The sequence below is a fragment of the Leptopilina heterotoma genome, unplaced genomic scaffold (genome assembly GCF_015476425.1).
Source record: "Leptopilina heterotoma isolate Lh14 unplaced genomic scaffold, ASM1547642v1 Lhet_71, whole genome shotgun sequence".
In the NCBI taxonomy this organism is placed as follows: Eukaryota; Metazoa; Arthropoda; class Insecta; order Hymenoptera; family Figitidae; genus Leptopilina; species Leptopilina heterotoma.
The window spans coordinates 608,736-629,125 of NW_025111165.1; the positions used below are offsets into that span (position 1 = coordinate 608,736).

At 22.1% G+C, this 20,390-nt stretch overlaps 1 protein-coding gene across 1 annotated transcript; it reads left to right on the forward strand.

Moving 5' to 3' along the window:
- Positions 1-11,851: 11,851 nt before the first annotated feature.
- On the forward strand, positions 11,852-20,091 carry LOC122510641. Its single transcript, XM_043625418.1, has 6 exons — positions 11,852-11,929; positions 12,917-13,100; positions 16,644-16,878; positions 18,190-18,346; positions 19,355-19,519; positions 19,918-20,091. Exons 1-6 carry the CDS (start codon positions 11,852-11,854, stop codon positions 20,089-20,091), a joined length of 993 nt encoding a protein of 330 aa, XP_043481353.1.
- The last annotated feature ends 299 nt before the right edge of the window (positions 20,092-20,390 follow it).

The following is a 20,390-nucleotide window of genomic DNA, read 5'->3' on the forward strand; positions in this document are numbered from 1 at the left end:
TGTTAATAAAGAAATAAACTATTTCTAATTTATTATTTTTATTTTTTGTATCAAGAATTAAAAATCTATTTAATAAAGAAATAAACTATTTCTAATTTTTAATTTATTATTTTTTGTATCAAGAATAAGAATAAGAATGAAAATAAAAATTAAAATAAGAAGAAGAGTTTAAGAATCAGTGCTACCAGATTGGAAGATTTTTCTTCAAGTCTGAAGAAAATTGAAGCAATCTGCGATATTTGAAGAATTTGAAGAAATATTGTAAAAACTTTAAAGATTTTCAACAATTTTCCTCATTTCAATGATTTTCAATATCTCTATTATTTTAATAAAATTTCACGAAAAGAATCAATTATTTAAAAAAATTTTTAATAAAATTGTACGCAAACATTTAATTATTTTCATAAATATTAAAAATTTCACAAGAATTCAATTATTTACCAAATTTTTATAATTTTTTTCGCAATAATTCAATTATTTTCATAAAAAATAATTTTAAATTGTAGCAAATAATAATTGATTTGAAATGATGAAAATAATTTTTTATCAGTTACAGTAACAATATTCTTATAATATAAAATAATGATTTTATCACTCATTCATCTTTTTTAATTATTATAAAATATACTTATAAGTTTTTGAATTTCAAAAAGGTTTTGAATTTGAAATATTTAAATGTCTTAATTCCTGTGGAAAAATAATAATAATTAAATATTTATTTAAAAAACAAGTTATTGACGATTTCGAATAATTCTTCAATTAAAGAAATTCGTAAATAAATTGTAACCGAACTACATAATTAACTAATGTTTATTATTTTTCAAAATGTTAATAACATTTTCGCAAGAATTAAATTATTTAAAAAAACTTTTAATGATAAGAATTAAGTTATTTTCGAAAATTTTTAATAAAACATTCTTTGGAAGAATTCAATTATTTTTATAAACAGTAAAATTCATCGCGAATTAAAATATTTTCAAAACAATTTTAATAAAATTTCACGAAAAGATGCAATTATTTAAAAAAATTTTTAATAAAATTCTTGTTAAGAATTAAATTATTTTCAATAATTTCATTAACATTCCTTGGAAGAATTCGATTCTTTTTATAAATAATAATATTTTTTGCAAGAATTCAAATATTATTTTCAAATTTTACTTAAATTTTCTGGAAATAATTCAATTATTTGCAAAGAATTTTAATAAAATTCGTCAAATGACGAATTATCTTCAAAATTTTTTGATAAAAACTTTTTAAATATTTTATAATTTTTAGTACATTAATTTTTAAAATTCAAAACATTAAAAGAGAAAATTCATTAAAAAAAAGTTGAGAAACAAACAAAAACTATGTAACTTTAAACTGCGAACAGATCCACGATCCGAAAGTTCTGAACGTTCAAATTTTATTTTCTTCTTCAAATTAAATTTTTATTATAATATTTTGTGTCACTATGAATAAAATTAATTATAAAGATTCTAAATATAAAATTTATTTTCAATTTTTATTGTAATCAGTAATTTATGGAAATATTTTTAATAAAAAGTATTTCGTTCATTTGAAGGTTCAAAACTTGTGAATCGTACAGATTCAAACACAACAATATTAATTTATTTTTTTCAAATTGTTTCATTTATCATATTTTACAAAAAATTATAACCAAAATCTGAAGAAATTGTTTTGATTAGTTTAAAGATTTTTGAAGATAAATAAGAAAAATTTGAAAATTTGACGTTTTAATCATCTGGCAATAAGATGTAAGCAAATTATTAATCAATAATAATAATAATAATAATAATAATACGATATTAATAAACAATGAGACAATAAAATAAATAAAATAAATTATAAAAATAAAGTGCAATTGTTACCAGAAAAACGAACTGTAATGATTTATTTCCCAATGAGCGTTAATAATAGATGCAAGCAAGGTCATTCAATGTTGATGCTTCTCTAAGATTAAAACGGGAATCTTCGAATGAGGTAATACCATAAAACGTAAGTCTGAAAAGTCACTGATCATCTATAATCCACGTCTAGTGAATCAACGCTGGATTTTGCCAGCTATTAATCATTTTAGAAGCAGGTGTTTGAGGATTATATGTGCGGCAGGAACCAAAAAAAAAAAAAAAAAAAAATTTCCGTCTTTTTATATGATTAAGTAAATTATTCAAGGACGATTATTTATCCAAAGAAATTCTTTCTCTATATGCGCATGTATATATACTTCCTCAAAAAATATTTAAACATTTTTATGGGAAAATTATACTATAATAAAAGCTCATCAATCGATATTATAAATTTTTGTTTTTTCTCTCTGTTACTAGGTGTGTAAAGTAAAAATTTAAAATTTATGGCTATCATATTCAATTTTTAGTAGATTATTATTATTGCACTAACATTTATTATTATTCAATAAATGAATATTATAGTTATAGTTATTATTATTCATTAGGCTTTAATTCCTTATAATAATTACTTTCTGAAAAACCCTAATGTGAAATCGACACAAATTCTAATTCTATTTACATTCTTCACGCTTCGCGAAAAAAAATTATTTAAACGCTACTAAAATACCTTTTGTTTTGCTGTCTATTTATAATTTAATCCACTATATATAAAATGGCAGAATATGACAAAAAAAAAAATCAGTTTCCTCGTCACGTTTTGTTGCCATGATTTGCAGAGTTCTTTCTTACACAGAATTCTCTTTCGCAATTTAAAAGCATAAGCAACGTATTATACTCTCAAAGCTTATATGACTGCACGTTCGCATATATAAAGTGAACGTGCCAAACTATCGCCGCGCTTGAATATGGTCAAGAAATGCAGGGATGAAAGTTAATAAAGATTGCCTAATAATAATATTATAATATATGTCGCATAATATTTTTTTAAAGAGAAGAGAAAATTTAGAGTCGTATATAAAATTTATCATCATCATTTCTAGCGCGATTAAATGAGGGAGAAAAAAATTTTTTCTCTTCTTGAATTTTTAATTGACATTTCTTGCTACTTTATTAGAGAAATGCCACAATTATTATGTCTGTAAATCATGTTGGAGAAAAATTATATGTATAACTGTATGTACATATCCTTTTTAAGAGGATTATTTTGCAATCTACTAATGTTACGTATGATAAGGTTTTGTAAAAGACCGCACGTGTTATTTTTGCCCTCTGCACTTTCAGTATTATATATTTAGATGCCATATGTAGAATAATATTGTACGAGTGAAAAATTTCGAAATCATTTGCTTATCACCTTTTGGAATTTTGCAATCAGCAGTTCTATTTTTTTCTTCTTCGACATTCATTTTTCTTCTGGAAATAGACGCAATCTTTATTTCAAGTGAATGGGGATTTATTGTTCGCACAAAGAAACTGAAAGTCGAATACCAAAAATTCAATTATTTTTAGGAATTTTAAAAAAATTCTTTGCTAAATTCAATTATTTTCAAAAATGACAATATTCATGACAAGAATTCAATTATTTTCGAAAGTAATTAAATTCTTCGAAGAAATTCAATTATTTTTCAAAATTTTAACGAATACCTTGTCAAGAAATCAATTATCTTTACAATTAACAAAATTTTCACAGAAATTCAATTATTTTTAGGAATTTTAATAAAATTCTTCGCCAAATTCAATTATTTTCAAAAATAACAATATTCATCACAAGAATTCAATTATTTTCAAAAATAATAAAATTCTTCGAAAAAATTCAATTATTTTTAAAAATTTTAACAAATATCTCGTCAAGGATTCAATTATCTTTACAAAAACAAAATTTTTCACAGAAATTCAATTATTTTTAGGAATTTTAATAAAATTCTTCGCCAAATTCAATTATTTTCAAAAATAACAATATTCATCACAAGAATTCAATTATTTTCAAAAATAATAAAATTCTTCGAAAAAATTCAATTATTTTTAAAAATTTTAACAAATATCTCGTCAAGGATTCAATTATCTTCACAAAAACAAAATTTTTCACAGAAATTCAATTATTTTTAGGAATTTTAATAAAATTCTTCGCCAAATTCAATTATTTTTAAAAATAACAATATTGACGACAAGAATTTAATTATTTTCAAAAGTAATAATATTCTTCGAAGAAATTCAATTATTTTTAAAAATTTTCACGAATATCTCGTCAATAATTGAATTATCTTTACAAATAGCAAAATTTTCGCTGAAAATTTAATTATTCTCAGAAATTTAAATATAATTCTTTGCAAAATTTTAATTATTTACAAAAGTTTTTCGCACTTCAATGATTTTCAATATTATTTTCAAAAAATTTATCAAATAATTTTTATTTTTGAAAAGTAATAATATACTTTGCAAAAAATGAAATTATTTTCAAAATTTTTTAAAAATTCTCGTCAAGAATTAAATTATCTTTATATAGGTAGTGCAATTCTTCTGAAGAATTCAATTATTTTCCAAAAATTTTCAGTAATTCTGCAAAAGAATTCAATTATCTTCACACACAACAAAATTCTTCCTATAAAATTAATTGTTTTAAGGAATTTTAATAAAATCCCTTTTCAAAATTCAATTACTTTGATAAATATCAAAATTCATAACAAGAATTAAATTCTTTTGAAAGGCATTAAAATACTTTGCAAAAATTAAATTATTTTCAAAATTTTTTAAAAATTCTTGTCACGAATTAAATTATCTTTTTAAATAGATAGCAAAATTCTTCTCAAGAATTCAATTATTGTCAAAAATTGTAATTTAAATTATTCTCAGGAATTTAATTATTTTAAAAAATTTTAATAAAATTCTTCAAAAAGTTTTCTATTATTGTCAAAAATTGGCAAAATTTTAATTATTTAAACAAAATTTAATAAAATTCTTCTCATGAAATGAATTATTATCATAAATTATTATTTAAATTCTTCTCAGGAATTCAATTATTTTTAAAAGTTTTAATAAAATTCTTCAAAAAGTTTTCTATTTATTATTTTCAAAAATTGTTATAAAATTCTTTAATTCAATAAATTTCTGTAAATTTTAATTAAATTCCTTAAAAGAAATTAATTATTTTCAAAAGTAGTTAATAAAATTCTTCTTCAAAATTAAATTTTAAGAAACATTCAATTATTCTCAATAAGTTATTTATTTTTGTATTTAAATAATTGAATTCTCGTAGAATTTTCTAATAAAAATTAATTTAAAAATGAATTTTGGTTAAAATTTTAGATAATTTTAATTTAAAAAAGGTTTCAATTTGAATGTTTTAAATAATTTTAATTATTGTTATTGATGATTTCGAATAATTGAATTAAGAAAAGATTTTATTATTGAATTCCCGCGAAGAATTTTAAAAAAATCTTTTAAATAATTGATTTTTTGTAAATTTAATGAAAATTATATTTTAAATAGGTAACTGAATTCCTGCAAAAAAATCTTAATATTTATACAAATAATTAAATTCGCGCGAAGAATTTTATTAAAATTCCCTTTAAATAATTGATTTTTTTTTTTAAATTAAATGGAAATTATTTATGACTTATTTATGAAAATAATTGAATTTGTTTCCAAGAATTTTAAAAACATTTTGGTAATAATTTTTTTTAAATAATTGAATTCATGTAAAAATTCTTATTATTTATGAAAATGATTGAATACGCACGAAGAATTTTATAAAAATTCTTTAAAACAATTTTTTTTTTCGAAAATATTTAATGAAAATTATAGATATTTTAAATAATTGTCGTGTAAAAATTTTATTATTCATGATAATTATTGAATGCTTACGAAGAATTTTATTAAAATTCTTTTAAATAATTGAATTATTTTGCGAAGTTTTACTAAAATAGTAGATATATTGAAAATTGAATTTCGAAATTTTCTTCAAAATAATTGAATCGCTTCTACGAATGTTATTAAAATTTTTTACATTAATTTTTTTATTTTTACTTTTATCTCGCTTTTAGCGAATTTAAATTTGTCAAATTTTGAAAAAAGAAAAGAAAAATATAGCTTTTAGTGTGACATATTGGGAAAAAAGTATTCAAATAGTAAAAAATCGTAAAAAAAAATAGTAAATAGTTGGTTTTAGTAAATTATTGTGAAGCTTAAAAACTGAGAGAGAATCAAAAATGAAAATAAAATAAAAAATAAAAATAAAATAAAAAATAAAAATAAAAATAAAATAAAAAATAAAAATCACTGATTTTTATCGAAATTCTAGTTAACTAAATTGAAATTATCTTTTCAGCAGCAAATTTTAGAGAAGTTAGGAAAAAAATTATGTTTATTAAAAATATTCAAACTGAATTTTTCTCTATTCACTTCTGATTTTCCAATTTAGCAATTAATTTTATCAATTAAAAAAAATTATTTTGTAATATATTAAAACAGCAAAAAGAAAAAAAAATCCTTCACTTCAACTGAGTTCTACTTGTAAATTTTTTCCAGCAACCAGATTGGCATAATTTGTTCTCAATAAGGGGCCATATTAGCAATCTAATCATTATTAATATCTCAGTGAGAGTTGTGTTGTAAGAGCATTAGTTTTTTTTCTCTCCATTTTGCATTTACGATGCTTGTAAGTAGCCAATACTCTTGGTATAATTTGTTATGTGCGGTGGTGGAGACAGTATGGAAGACGACCTTGCAAAAAAGCATTAGATTTACTCTCTCTCTCTCTCTCTTTTTTATATAGCTTCGCGGTAAACTCTAAGCATGAGTACTGAGTGATCTTTAATGAAAATGAACAGTTAGCTTACGCAAGATCGTGAGTCGTTGATCGTGCTTCAGGATTCATTTCTAAACTTTACGATTTCGTGTCTATCTATGGAACCGAAACACCTCTAATATTTTTCTCTATAGCTATATAAATACCTATATACATTGAAAATAGTATAATTTCAATACTTATTTTTGTCGTGACTCGTTATGTGAAACAAAGTTCATGAATGCATCCGTTGTCGGAAATAATAAACCTTTATTTCCAGAGTCATTGCTACAAAGGAGATCTTCGGGAATGTCAGATATCAATAAAAAAAAAATATCACGAATCACAAATATATAGACATATACGTATATCGAATTTATATTTATATGGGTCAATCACTTTTGATAATATTATAAAGTCGATTCATACTTTAATATCCCGACAGAGACTATACATAACAAAGAAAAATGAATTATAAAAGACTAGATTATATCAGAAATAATGTGATATAAATTTTATGGGGCATAATATATAATCTGTATTTTAATGTCTCAACAACAATACAGAATTTTTTTTTTTTATTTTTCTTCTTTTTGTATAATCTAATGCAATATCAGTTTTGTAATTTTAGATTATCTTGGTAAAAAATTTTCCGATTATCAATATATTATACATTATATTTATGCTTTACGAATATATAATTTACAATTTATTTGTCACGTGGGTTGGAAAATATTGTTATGTAAAAATTTCAATAGTGTCAAACAAAATTTTATCAAACATTTATAAAAATATAAATCGAAAAATGTTTTTTCTTCTAAATTGTTGTTCGTAGAATTTTTTTATTTTTATCAAAATTAAATAAAAATTATTTTCCTGTCACGATAAAGAAATTATTTTAAAGATAATTATTTTTATTATTTTAAATATTGAAATTTTCAATTAAAAAATTTACAAATAAATTATATTTTATTACAATAAAAATGTAAATAAAAAATAAATTACTTACTTTTTTGTGTAAATATAAAAAAGAATTTTTATTAATTTAATTTTACTATTTTATTGATTATTTTTATGAACAAAATTTGTAGAAAAATTTGTTATTTTTTTGAAGTAATTGTAAAAAATATAAATATATTATAATAATTGAATATAATTTAATAATTCCTTTTTTATAATTTTATAATGCTCGCTAAACTTGAATTTGTAAACAAAACTAATTTGAATTCGTGACTGACAATTTATTTAACACTTTTGCTAATTTAAATTTAGAGTAATTTATTTACATTTTTATTTTAAAATACATAATTTATTTGTAATAAAATAGAATTTATTTTAATAAAAAATAATTTAGAAATCCTAAATCCTTTAATTTTAATTTATTCTTAATTGAAAATTTCAATATTCTGCGAAATAATTTCTCTATCGTGACAGTGAAAAAAATTTTTATTCGATTTTGATAAAATTTACAAAATTCTACGAACAACAAATTTATAAGAAAAAATATTTTTCGATTCGTATTTTTATAAATGTTTGATTAAAAACTCTTTTTTTAAAAAGATTTCTAAAGCATCATTTTTAATAAAGAAATTTGTCAACAAAAAATTTCTCATTTTCTGTGTAAAAAATAATTTTTCATTAATTAGTTATTTTCATATTTTGTTTTACAGAATAAATTTTGAAGAAAACCCAAAAAAATATTAATTTTATTTTGTAGAATAAATTTAGAAGCAAAGTAGAAAAAAATTAATTTAATTTTGTAAAATAAATTTAGAAGCAAAATAGAAGAAATTAATTTTGTTTTACTAATAAATTAAAGGAAATTAATATTTTTCTTTGCATAATAAATTTAGAAGCAAAATAAAAAAAAAATTACTTGAATTTTGCAGAATAAATTTAGAAGCTAAGCAAAATTAATTTTATTTGCAGAATAAATTCTTCAGCAAAGTAAATAAATTAATTTCACTTTGCAAAATAAATTTATGAGCAAAATAGAAAAACATAATTTTCTTTTGTAGAATTAAAAGTAAAGCAAAAAAAAATTAAATTTATTTTATAGAATAAATTTAGGAACAAAATAAAAACATTTAATTTTCTTCCTGAGAATAAGAATTATAACCGAAAAAATTTATTTTCTCTTGCAGAATAAATTTAGGAGCAAAATAAAAATAATTAATTTTTGGTATAGGAAAAAATTGATAAAAATTAAAAATTCTAAAGTTATTATCAATAACTTCTTTTTTAAATAAATTGTTTTTTTTATAATAATTAAAGATGTTCAAAATATAAAATAATTATTTTATATTATAAAAATATTGTTATTATAACTTCTTCAAAATTATTTTCATATTTAATTATTATCTAAAATTTTAACTAAAATACATTTTTAAATCAATTTTTATTAGAAAATTCTATGAGAATTCAATTATTTAAATACAAAAGTGAATAATTTATTGAAGAATTGAATTTTTTTTTAAATTGAACTCTCATTTAAAGAATTTTGTCAACACATTTTTAAATAGGTAATTAAAATTCTTTTCACGAATTTCAATAAAATTTTTAAGAATAATTTCCTTTTTCGAGAAATTAGATTAAAATTGTATTAAAAATAATTGAAATTCTGCGATGAGTTTTATTATTTATGAAAAGAACTAAATTAATAAAACTATATATCAAAATCATTTTAAAAAATTTTTATTAACCGACAATTTTGTAGAATCAATTTTTTTTGAAAAAGTTTAATTGAATTTTTTTGAAAATTATTTGACGTTTTTATTTTATGAATATTAAAATGAATAATTTCCGAATAATCAAAATGTTGTAAAATTGAATTGTAAACGGATTTGATAATTCTCAAGAAACTTTCACAAAAATTATTAAAAATAATTGATAATTGATTATTGATTTCTTTCGAAGAAATTTAATAAAATTTTGAAAATAATTAAATTTCTCGAGGAATTTACTTAAAATTGTATTAAAAATAATTGAACTCCTGCGAAGAATTTTATTTTTTAGGAAAATAATTGAATTCTTGCAACGAATTTTTATTACATTTTTTTTTTAATAATTGAAATCCTGTGAAGAATATTTTTATTATATATGGAAATTATTGAATTCTTGCAACGAATTGTATTAAATTTTTTTTTAAATAAGTGAATTCTGTGCATTTACACTCTTGGGGTATGTAAAAAGTCAGATTTTTTTTTGGCAACGTGAAAATATATTTTTCTATCCACAAAAAAATTTCCGAATGAAAAAATTGATTTTTACTATTTTTGAAGCAATTTTTTTTAGAAAAAGTAAAACCATCTTTAAAATGCTAAAAATTATTATTAATATTAAATTCTAATAATTAATTAGAATTTTAATTTTATTTATTTATTTTATTTAATTAATTTTAGACCATAATTTTTTATCGAAATAATAATAAATAGAAAAATTCAAAAGAAATTAATAGAAATTAATTTTATCATTCGTCAAATTTTTTGTGAATAGAAAAATATGTTTTCTACAAAATGACAAAATTCAAAATTACAAAATTATAATTAAAAGTGTATCAATTTTCAAAGAAAAATAAAAATTCAAAAAGGGGAAAAATATTTTCTTACAATTGAATTCCTCTAAAAAAAAATTACTAGAAAATAATTTCTATGAAATATTTGAATTATATTATTTTCATTATTTGATTTTTATTCAAAACTTTGGGCAAATAATTATCACAATGTCAATTAATTGAATTTCATTAAATTATTTAATGAAATAACTAAATAATAATTTAATTAAATACACTGAAAAAAAGTTTATTTGACATGAAATAACCGATTACTTCCAGGAGTATAAAGAGAGTCTAAAGGTGGAATTAATCCTCATAAAATAGATATTCTTGGTTGTTGGTCGTCGGGTGTTATATACAGAGTAAAATCGTAAGTCTTCGGTCAATGTAAAACTTTTACAACTAGTTTATGACGATAACTGTAAATACATTGAATACCTGTATGATTAAATTCAACCTGCATAACCACCTACATTGATAAAAAGAAAGAAAAAGAAAAATCAGTGCAATAAAGGAAAGAGTTTTGTTTGATAATTTATATGTGTATATATAGACACTAGTATTATACAATATCTGCATTATATCATCATAAAATAACATATTATATCATAATAGTCGTTTTAACGTTTATATACCCGGGAATAGCATCACGTACATAATTAGTTATAATTCCTTTACACGCGAATAAAATCCTGGAGACGGAAACGTAATATTTATTATATTTTGAGAGGACAGGAAAATTCAATAGTTGAATTAAAATTGAAAGTTCAATTATTAATTTGAATCAGTTTCTAGATTAGAAAATTTTTTATTTTTTATTTAATTTTATTATGAATCAACGTATGATTAGAAAAACTATTTTTATGATTTTCATTTTTTTTTTAAATAACCGCAATTTTTCTTATTTTGTTTATAAATTTTTTCCTAGACCGAAAATTATTTATTTATTTTGCTCCTAAATTTATTCTGCAAAAGAAAATTAATTTTGTCACTTTTGCTTCTAAATTTATTTTTAGGAAAAAAATTAATTGTTTTTATTTTGTTCCCAAATTTATTCTACAAAACAAAATTATGTTTTTCTATCTTGCTTATAAATTTATTTTTCAAAGTGAAATTAATTTTTTGACTTTGCTGCAAAATTTATTCTGTGGTTTTTATTATTATTATTATTATTATATATTAAAATTAAATAAATATTAAATTAAAATATAATTTCCTTATCGTAATAAACTAACCACTTTTTTATCCCGCATCACTAACTTCCATTTTCATTATTTATTTTCAAAGCAAAAAATCTTAATTTCCTTTTAAATTTTATTTATTATTTCGTAGGCCATGAAATTTTTCTGTCATTCTAATTCCAATGAATAAATTATTATAGAAGGAAAAATTAAAAGCATTTATCTGCAAATTTTTTACAAGACTAAATTTTTAAATTTAGGTTAAAATCCGAGTCTGTCGATTGTTTGCATTTTGTAAATTGAATTTGCAGTGAAGAAGAGAGAGAGAGAAGGAGAGAGGGGAAAAATAATTCTGTTTTTAAAATTGCAATGACAAAATGAAAAATTGTCAAAATTCATGTGTAATTCACAAATTAGAATAATAATGGCTGATTCGGAAAATAATAAAATGAATTCTGAAGTACAAATTAATAATCCATGTGTTGAGAGATTGCAAACAGAGGTTCGTAAATAAAATCTAACCGTAATTTACAAAATTAATTATACACAATCATTAGACACAATCGTTATACACAATCATTATACTATACGAATTATTATAACCTTTCAATTTTATACCTTCAATTCCCATAAAGAATTTGTTTATCGCCATTTTACCTTATTTTATACAACTTGAAATGTATTTTTTAAAAATCATATAGACACATTAAGGTTATAAATAAACGTTAAGTTAATAATTTCATTTTTTTTCCTCTCATCCAAGGGTAAAAAGAAAATATAATTATTGTAATAAAATTCTCTATACAGAAAGAACGTTCAATTACATGACAAGATTCATCGTGAAGAAATATAAAAAAAAAATATATTTCAACCCAATTTTTTTTTTATGATAATAATAAATGTGTTTACAGAACTATTGCTTTTAAAATAATTATATTTATTGGTAGTTAATATAAAGTCTACGGTACTTATAATTTATGTAATTTACAAATCCATCCCGAAAAGGTAGAGTCGGCTGAATGGCCTTAACACTAATTTTAATAACGTAATTTAAGGTGTCATAAAAGTTTACTATTTTCTATTTTGTGTTATATACTGACATAATTTACTTCAATAAATTCCTCTCATCGTTTACGTAATAACTAGAAATGCAAAATAAAACAAATTTTTATTCTCTTTCACTCTATTTTTCATTTTTTTTTTCATATTTACTACATTTATGTATCTAGATATTTTTAATAAATAAAAATGTTTTTTAATATTCGAATAAAATTATTTTTACTATTTTTAATTAAATATAATTTTTAAAATATTTTATTTAAATGTTACTTAAATTTAAATATTATTTGTATTTATTTAAATACATCTCATTGATATTTTTTAAAAATATTTTATTTACATAAATATATTTGATTTATTATTTCAATTTAATTTTTCGAAAATATAGTAAAAAATTGCGAAGGATAATGAATTTGAAAATCTTTTTTAGGCTCTCAACTGTTTAAATGAATTTCCAAAGAAAGTTATAGAATTAAATAGTATTATTGAAACCTACACTCCACCGAATATTAAATCTGGAGCTTCCAGGGGAAGTACAGCCCGCTTATCGACAGCAGGGTCAGTATCATCGACTATTGGAAATTATAATTCGACTACAAGACCAGAAATCGATGGTAAATATTCTCAAATTAATTCAAAATAAATTATACTTTTTTTTCGGAAAGAAAATTATTAACAAATTTTTTTAAAGTAATTTAATACCAATTAATACGAATTAATACGAATTTATACGAAATATTACAAATAATACCAATTAATACGAATTAATACGAAATAATACAAATAATACCAATTAATACGAATTAATACGAATTAATACCAATAATTAACAATCAATTTGAATTAAATTCAGTTAAACTAATTAATACGATTAAAGAAAGTATTAATTAAGTACAATAAATATGAATTAATACCAGTTAATATTAACTAATACGAATAAATACCAATTAACATTAATTAATTAATTAATACTTATTTTGTAAGATAAACAAATTAACAATGAATTTAAATGAATGACAATTAGTAATAATTTTATCAGGTAAACTATTTAACGAATTAATACTAATGGGTATAAATTAATATACCAATTAATATATCAATTCCAAATTCATACAAATTTTTTCGAATAAATATTAATTAGTATTGATTAATACCAATTAATATGGACTCATAGCAATTAAATTTAATAGCATTTAGACAAATAAATACAAATAAAAACAAATAAATACAAATAAATACAAATAAATGCAAATAAATGCAAATAAATACAAATAAATACAAATAAATGCAAATAAATGCAAATAAATACAAATAAATGCAAATAAATGTAATTAAATACAAATAAATACAAATAAATGCAAATAAATACAAATAAATGCAAATAAATACAAATAAATACAAATTATTACCAATTAATTAATTAATACAGATTCCCAAGTGCGAAAACCAACGCGGCCCAACACTGGCCCAGTATTGGCAAAGCTGGCATCGAGACTTGGCAGACAATATTGGCCCGACTTTGCGCCGACTCTTGTGGTGTTAACCGCGGTTGGACGTCGGCAGCCAGATCTCGGCAGACATTACTGTCCCAATATTGGCACCAAATCTCGGCAGACATTAATGGCCCATTATTGGCAGCCAGATCTCAGCAGACATTAATGGCCCAATATTGGCTGCCATTACTCCCCCAGTGTTGACAAAATTAGAAAAAAATAAAAATAATTTTTTTTTATTCAATTAACTAATTAATTTATAACATTTATACGGCTTATTTCCCTAATTTAAACGCAAACTTACAAATATTTGAAAAATTCTTACCTCTCGCGGGGATCGATACCTGAACCTGACGCTCCACAGCCTAACACTCTGACCACTCTGCTACTCTGACTTGAAGTCGAGGAAGCAAAAGGGTTCTTATAAGCTACACTACACTGGCCAATACTGTGCCATTATTCGGCCGAGCTACGTCCCAATATTGGCAATTATAATTTGCCATCATAGATACAAAATGATAGACATTAATGTGCCATTCTTGGGCCAAGCTACATCCCAATTCTGGCAATTATATTTTGCCATCAAAGATACAAAATGTTTGCCATTAAAGTGCCAACAATGAGCCATTAATGGACCGATCTTCGTCACATCACTGGCAATTGAATTTTGCCATTAAAGATTGATCAACTTTGCCGTGAATGTGCCGTTATTGGGACAAGCTACGCCCCAATACTGTCAATTATAATTTGCCATGAAAGATACAAATTTTTTGCCATTAAAGTGCCAATAATGAGCCATTAATGAGCCGATCTTCGTCACATCACTGGCAGTTGTCTTTTACCATTAAAGATTGATCAACTTTGTCGTGAATGTGTCATTATTGGGCCAAGCAACGCCCCAATTCTGGCAATTATAATTTGCCATGAAAGATACAAATTTTTTGCCATTAAAGTGCCAATAATGAGCCGATCTTCGTCACAACACTGGCAGTTGTCTTTTACCATTAAAGATTGATCAACTTTGTCGTGAATGTGCCATTATTGGGCCAAGCAACGCCCCAATTCTGGCAATTATATTTTGCCATTAAAGATACAAAATTTTTGCCATTAAAGTGCCATTAATGTGCCTTTAATGGGCCAATCTTTGTCACATCATTGGCGATTGAATTTAAAAAAATTTTAATATCATAATTCATGGTATATTTTTAATATTTAATTATTATCTGAAAATTTGACTAGAATCCATTTTGAAATCAATTTTTACTACAAAATTCTACGAGAATTTAATTATTTAAATGCAAAAATAAATAATTTATTGAATAACTAAATGTTTCTTAAAATTGAATTATGAGAATTAAATTTTAAAAAACATTCATTTATTCAATAAATTTTCTTAAGGAAATAATTTGCATCATTTCTATTTCTTAATTACAATTGCTTTAAGAAAAATTCAAAGATTTTTAAAAAATGAAGGAAAAAAATGTTTATAAATTCTATTTGTCAATTGCAAATATTAATTGAAAGTGAAATTGAAAATTTCTTAATTTTTAGATAATAAAGGAAAAATTTTACTCAAAAAAAGGTTTCTGTAACATTTATTTACGAATTTCTTTAATTGTAAAATTATATGAAAACATTAATAACTTCTTTTTTAAATTAATACTTAATTAAACTTTTTCAAAAAAATTAATTCTTTAAAATTGACAGTTAAAAATATAGAAAATTCAAAGTTTCAAATATTTTAATTTGAATCCTTTTCAAGCTTATTCAATTATTTAAATACAAAATAAATAATTTATTGAATACCTGAATGTTTCTTAAATTTCAATTCTTATAAAAAATTATACCAAATTAAAATGGCATTAATGTGCCTTTAATGGGCCGATCTTCGTCACATCACTGGCAATTGAATTTTCCTATTAAAGATTGATCAACTTTGACAATAACGTGCCGTTATTGGGCCAAGCTACGCCCCAATACTGGCAATTATAATTTGCCATCAAAGATACAAAATGTTTGCCATTAAAGTGCCACTAATGTGCCATTAATGGGCCGATCTTCGTGACATCACTGGCAATTGAATTTTGCCATTAAAGATTGATCAACTTTGCCAATATTATGCCGTTACTGAGCCAAGCTACTCCCCAATACTGGTAATTATAATTTGCCATGAACGATACAAATTTTTTGCCATTAAAGTGCCAATAATGAGCCATTACTGGGCCGATGGTCGGCACATCACTGGCAATTGTCTTTTGACATTAAACATTGATAAACTTTGCCATGAATGTGCCGTTATTGGGCCGAGAGCTGGCCCAGTCTTAAAAAATTTGAAATTCTGACCATCGGCACCATCATTGGCCCAGTAATGGGACGTTTTGGTTACCAATAATGGCCCAGTAACTACTGCCAATTCTCGGCAGACATTACTGCACCAATGATGGGCCGTTTTTGCAGTCTTGGCATTTCGCACTTGGGTTAAGACTAATTAATACCAATAATTACCAATCAATACCAATTAAAATTGTAGTGTAATAATTATTGAAAAATTATAAATTCATAATTAATAAACATTTACACCATTTAAATCTACCATTAGAGGAAGCTACTAATAAAAAAAAAAAATTTTCCCTTTTTTAACACTTTCCCTGTTTATTTATCTAGTAACGAGTTATTATTCACTGTCGACTTATGATCAAAGACACACGAGGCGAGGAATTCATAAAAGAAAAATCTACCGTTTGAAACGTTTCGAAGGATCTATGCTTCGTCGACGACCAGGACCTCTAGGTCAATTACTGGCTTTTCTCGTGTCCAAACTTTCGACATGCACAAAACAGTTAGTTGTGGGTCCATCCTGCTATGTCATTGACAGAATAATGTCCACTATATTTCATCAGTGAGTTTTTTTTTAATAACTAATTTCAAATTTTTTCCTCATACTATATTTTAGTTTCTTTTAAGTATTACCAATTCTCCTTACTTTCAAAATAATAATTTAAATAATTTTTCTAATTTTAATTTTCTTAATTTTAAAATAAAAATTTTTAGTAATTTAATTACCTCATCTTACCTCATCTAATTAACCATTAATTAACCATTAATTTATAATTGATTAACCATTAATTAACCATTAATCAACAATTAATTAACCATTAATTTATAATCGATTAACCATTAATTAACCATTAATTAATAATTGATTAACCATTAATTAATCATTAATTAATAATTAATTAACCATTAATCAACAATTAATTAACCATTAATCAACAATTAATTAACCATTAATTAACAGTAACTTAACACATCGTTTATAATTTACAAATAATAAATTATTACTTACTTATAATAGTTAACAATTAATTATTAATAACTAATTATTAATCACTTAAAAGATTGTTAACAATTAGTTAATATTTCATTAAAAGTTACTTAATCGATTGTTAACAATTAATTATTATTTACTTATGACTAATTATCAGTCACTTTATATTTTGTTAATAATTAATTAACAGTTACTAACATAATAGTTTGTTTATAATTTACCAATAATAAATTACCAATTATTTACACTAATTAACAATTAATTATTAATTAGTTATAACTTATTATTAATCAATTAATAGCTTGTTAACAGTCAGTTAAAAATTAATTAATAGTTTCTTAACTATTTATTAATAATTAATTAACAATTGATTATAATAGCTCGTAAACAATTAATTAATAATTTTTTAGAAATTAGTTAATAATTTGTTAACAATTGAAAATTAATTAATAATAATTAGTTGGAAATTACTTAATTGTTTGTTAAATATTTATTAATAATTAATTAACAATTGATTATAATAGCTTGTAAACAATTTATAAATATTTAATTAGAAATTAGTTAATAATTTGTTAACAATTAAAAATTAATTAAGAATAACTTAATACTTTTGTTAACGAGGAATTGAAAATTAATTAATAATAGTTAGTTGGAAATCACTTAATAGTTTGTTAACAATTAATAATTAATTGAGAATTATTTAATAATTTGTTAACAATTACTATAATTAATTAACAATTACCGAATAGTTTGTTAACAGTTAATTAATAAATTAATTAAACGTAATTAGTAACCAATTAAAGTTAATTAAGTTTAAAAAAAATTAAGTAAATTTTCAAGTGTGACATGAAGGGAAATGATAAAAAATTTTTTAAAAAATAGACGACATTTAAAAAGCGTACAATGTGGACCATCAGCGGATTGGAATAGTTCATTAACAACTTATATTACAACACGCAAGAAGGACAATTCGGTGATTGGAAATCTAATAAGTGTCATGAGACCGGCAGCTGTGCAACTAATTGCAGACACAACTGTGGTAAGAAAATAAAATAACAAATAACCGCGGAATACAAAATTTGCATTGCACAACAGGTGAATACAAAGTCTCATAAATTTTCTTCCCTTAAAAAAAAAAATATTCTGCACATTTAATTTTTAATTTTAATTATTCACACGGAAAGAACGGTTATTGTAACTTTTGCTATCCTTTACAGTAAAGACCAAATTGACTTTTATTTCGGCAAAATAAAATTTTTACTAATTTTCACTAAAATTTTTACTCACGAACTTGTGAAATTAACAAGGGTTTAGAAAAATTTTTTTCTGTATAGTAAAAATTACTTTGGGGTAGAAAAATTCCTTTTGGTGTAAGTAAAGTTTTTTTCGTATAGTAAATTTTCCTATACTGTAGCAAAATTTATTTTCGGAAATAGTTAGTATATTACTTTAACACGGTCAAAATTATTTTTGTAAATAGAAAAAATTTACTATGGTGTTCGAAAATTTACTTCGGTGTAGTAAGAATTACTTTCAGAAACAGCGAAATTTACTTTGCTATAGTAAAATTTATTTTCGTAAATGGTAAAATTTCCTCAAGTGTAGTATAATTTATTGTCGGAGATAATAAAATTAATTTTCTTATAGTAAAATTTACTTTTTGAAATAGTAAATTTTACTTTTTGAAATAGTAAATTTTACTTCAGCATGGTAAAATTTACTTTCGGAAATATCTAAATTTATTTCAGTATAGTAAAATTTAATTTCGATAATAGCAAATTTTGCATAAGTGTCGTATAATTTATTTTCGAGCATAACAAAGTTTACTTCGGTTGAGTAAAATTTACTTCCGCGCAGTAAAGTTTACATTCGAAAATAGCAAAATTAACTTTAGTATATTAAAATTTATTTTCGAAAACAACAAAATTTACTTCGGCATAGTAAAAATTGCTTTCAAAAATAGCAAAATTTACCATCTTGCGGTAAAATTTACTCCGCAAATAGTAATAATTACTAAAAAATACAAAAAATATAAATAATTCTACAGTTAAAACGTTGGCTTCAAGCAATATCAATAATGTCGCCGGTACCAGAATTGTCACGAGATTTACTACAAATAACACGTTGTACGGAAACAATCGATTGCTGGGGTTACGAATTATATTTTCATCTCAAATGCCTTCAAGTGACTCGCATGAGAAATATCGACAGGGTAACTTAATTTTTTTATTAAATATAATTATTTGTTATTTTTTCAATAATTTTGTATTGTATATTATATTATTTTTATTATTTTTTACTGGAAAAATATTTAAATTTTTTTTCACTTTGTTTTTATTATTTTTTACTGTTAATTGTTTCTATTATTTTTTACTGTGAAATATTTTTCTTATTTTTTACTGTGAAATATTTCTCTTATTTTTTACTGTGAAATATTTTTACTATTTTCTACTGCGAAATATTTTTATTATTTTTTAATAATAATAAAAAAAAAATTTTTATTATTTTTTACTGTGAAATATTTTTACTATTTTTTACTGTGAAATATTTTTATTATTTTTTATAGTTAAATATTTTTGTTTTCTTCTTATATTAAAAAACTTTTTTCAGTGTCAGATTATTAACGAAGAACAGGCAACAAATGAAGAAATAACGCACATAAATTTATGGCATCGTTTAATTCAACTGCGCGATAATTATATTATTTTATACGAATCACTTCACGAAGAAAAAAAATTTCCTGAAACAAAACCACCCGTTGAGAATCAAAATTTACACACTTGATAAATTTTAAAATCTAGATAAACTTTGGATGTTTCTTTATTAACGGCGAGAATATATATTCTTCTTTTTATATGAATTTACATATTTATAAATGTATTTTATATTTTATAATTATTTATTTTGTTAATAAAAATTTTTTTTTATAACCAGAATTAATTTTTTCTTAATTTTTATTAAGACAAATATTCTTAGTATGAAAAATATTTTTTTATAACATAAGTTTTTATTTGAAACAAATTTTTTTTTTTGCTACTTATTAGTAAAATAAAAACGCTTGTTTATTGAAGGGTCGAATTCAA

Coding starts and splice junctions, on each gene's coding strand:
- LOC122510641 (XM_043625418.1), top strand. CDS start 11,852: ATGGCTGATTCGGAAAATAATAAAATGAATTCTGAAGTACAAATTAAT. Junction 11,930..12,916: donor TTGAGAGATTGCAAACAGAG/GTTCGTAAATAA, acceptor AATCTTTTTTAG/GCTCTCAACTGTTTAAATGA. Junction 13,101..16,643: donor TACAAGACCAGAAATCGATG/GTAAATATTCTC, acceptor TTATTTATCTAG/TAACGAGTTATTATTCACTG.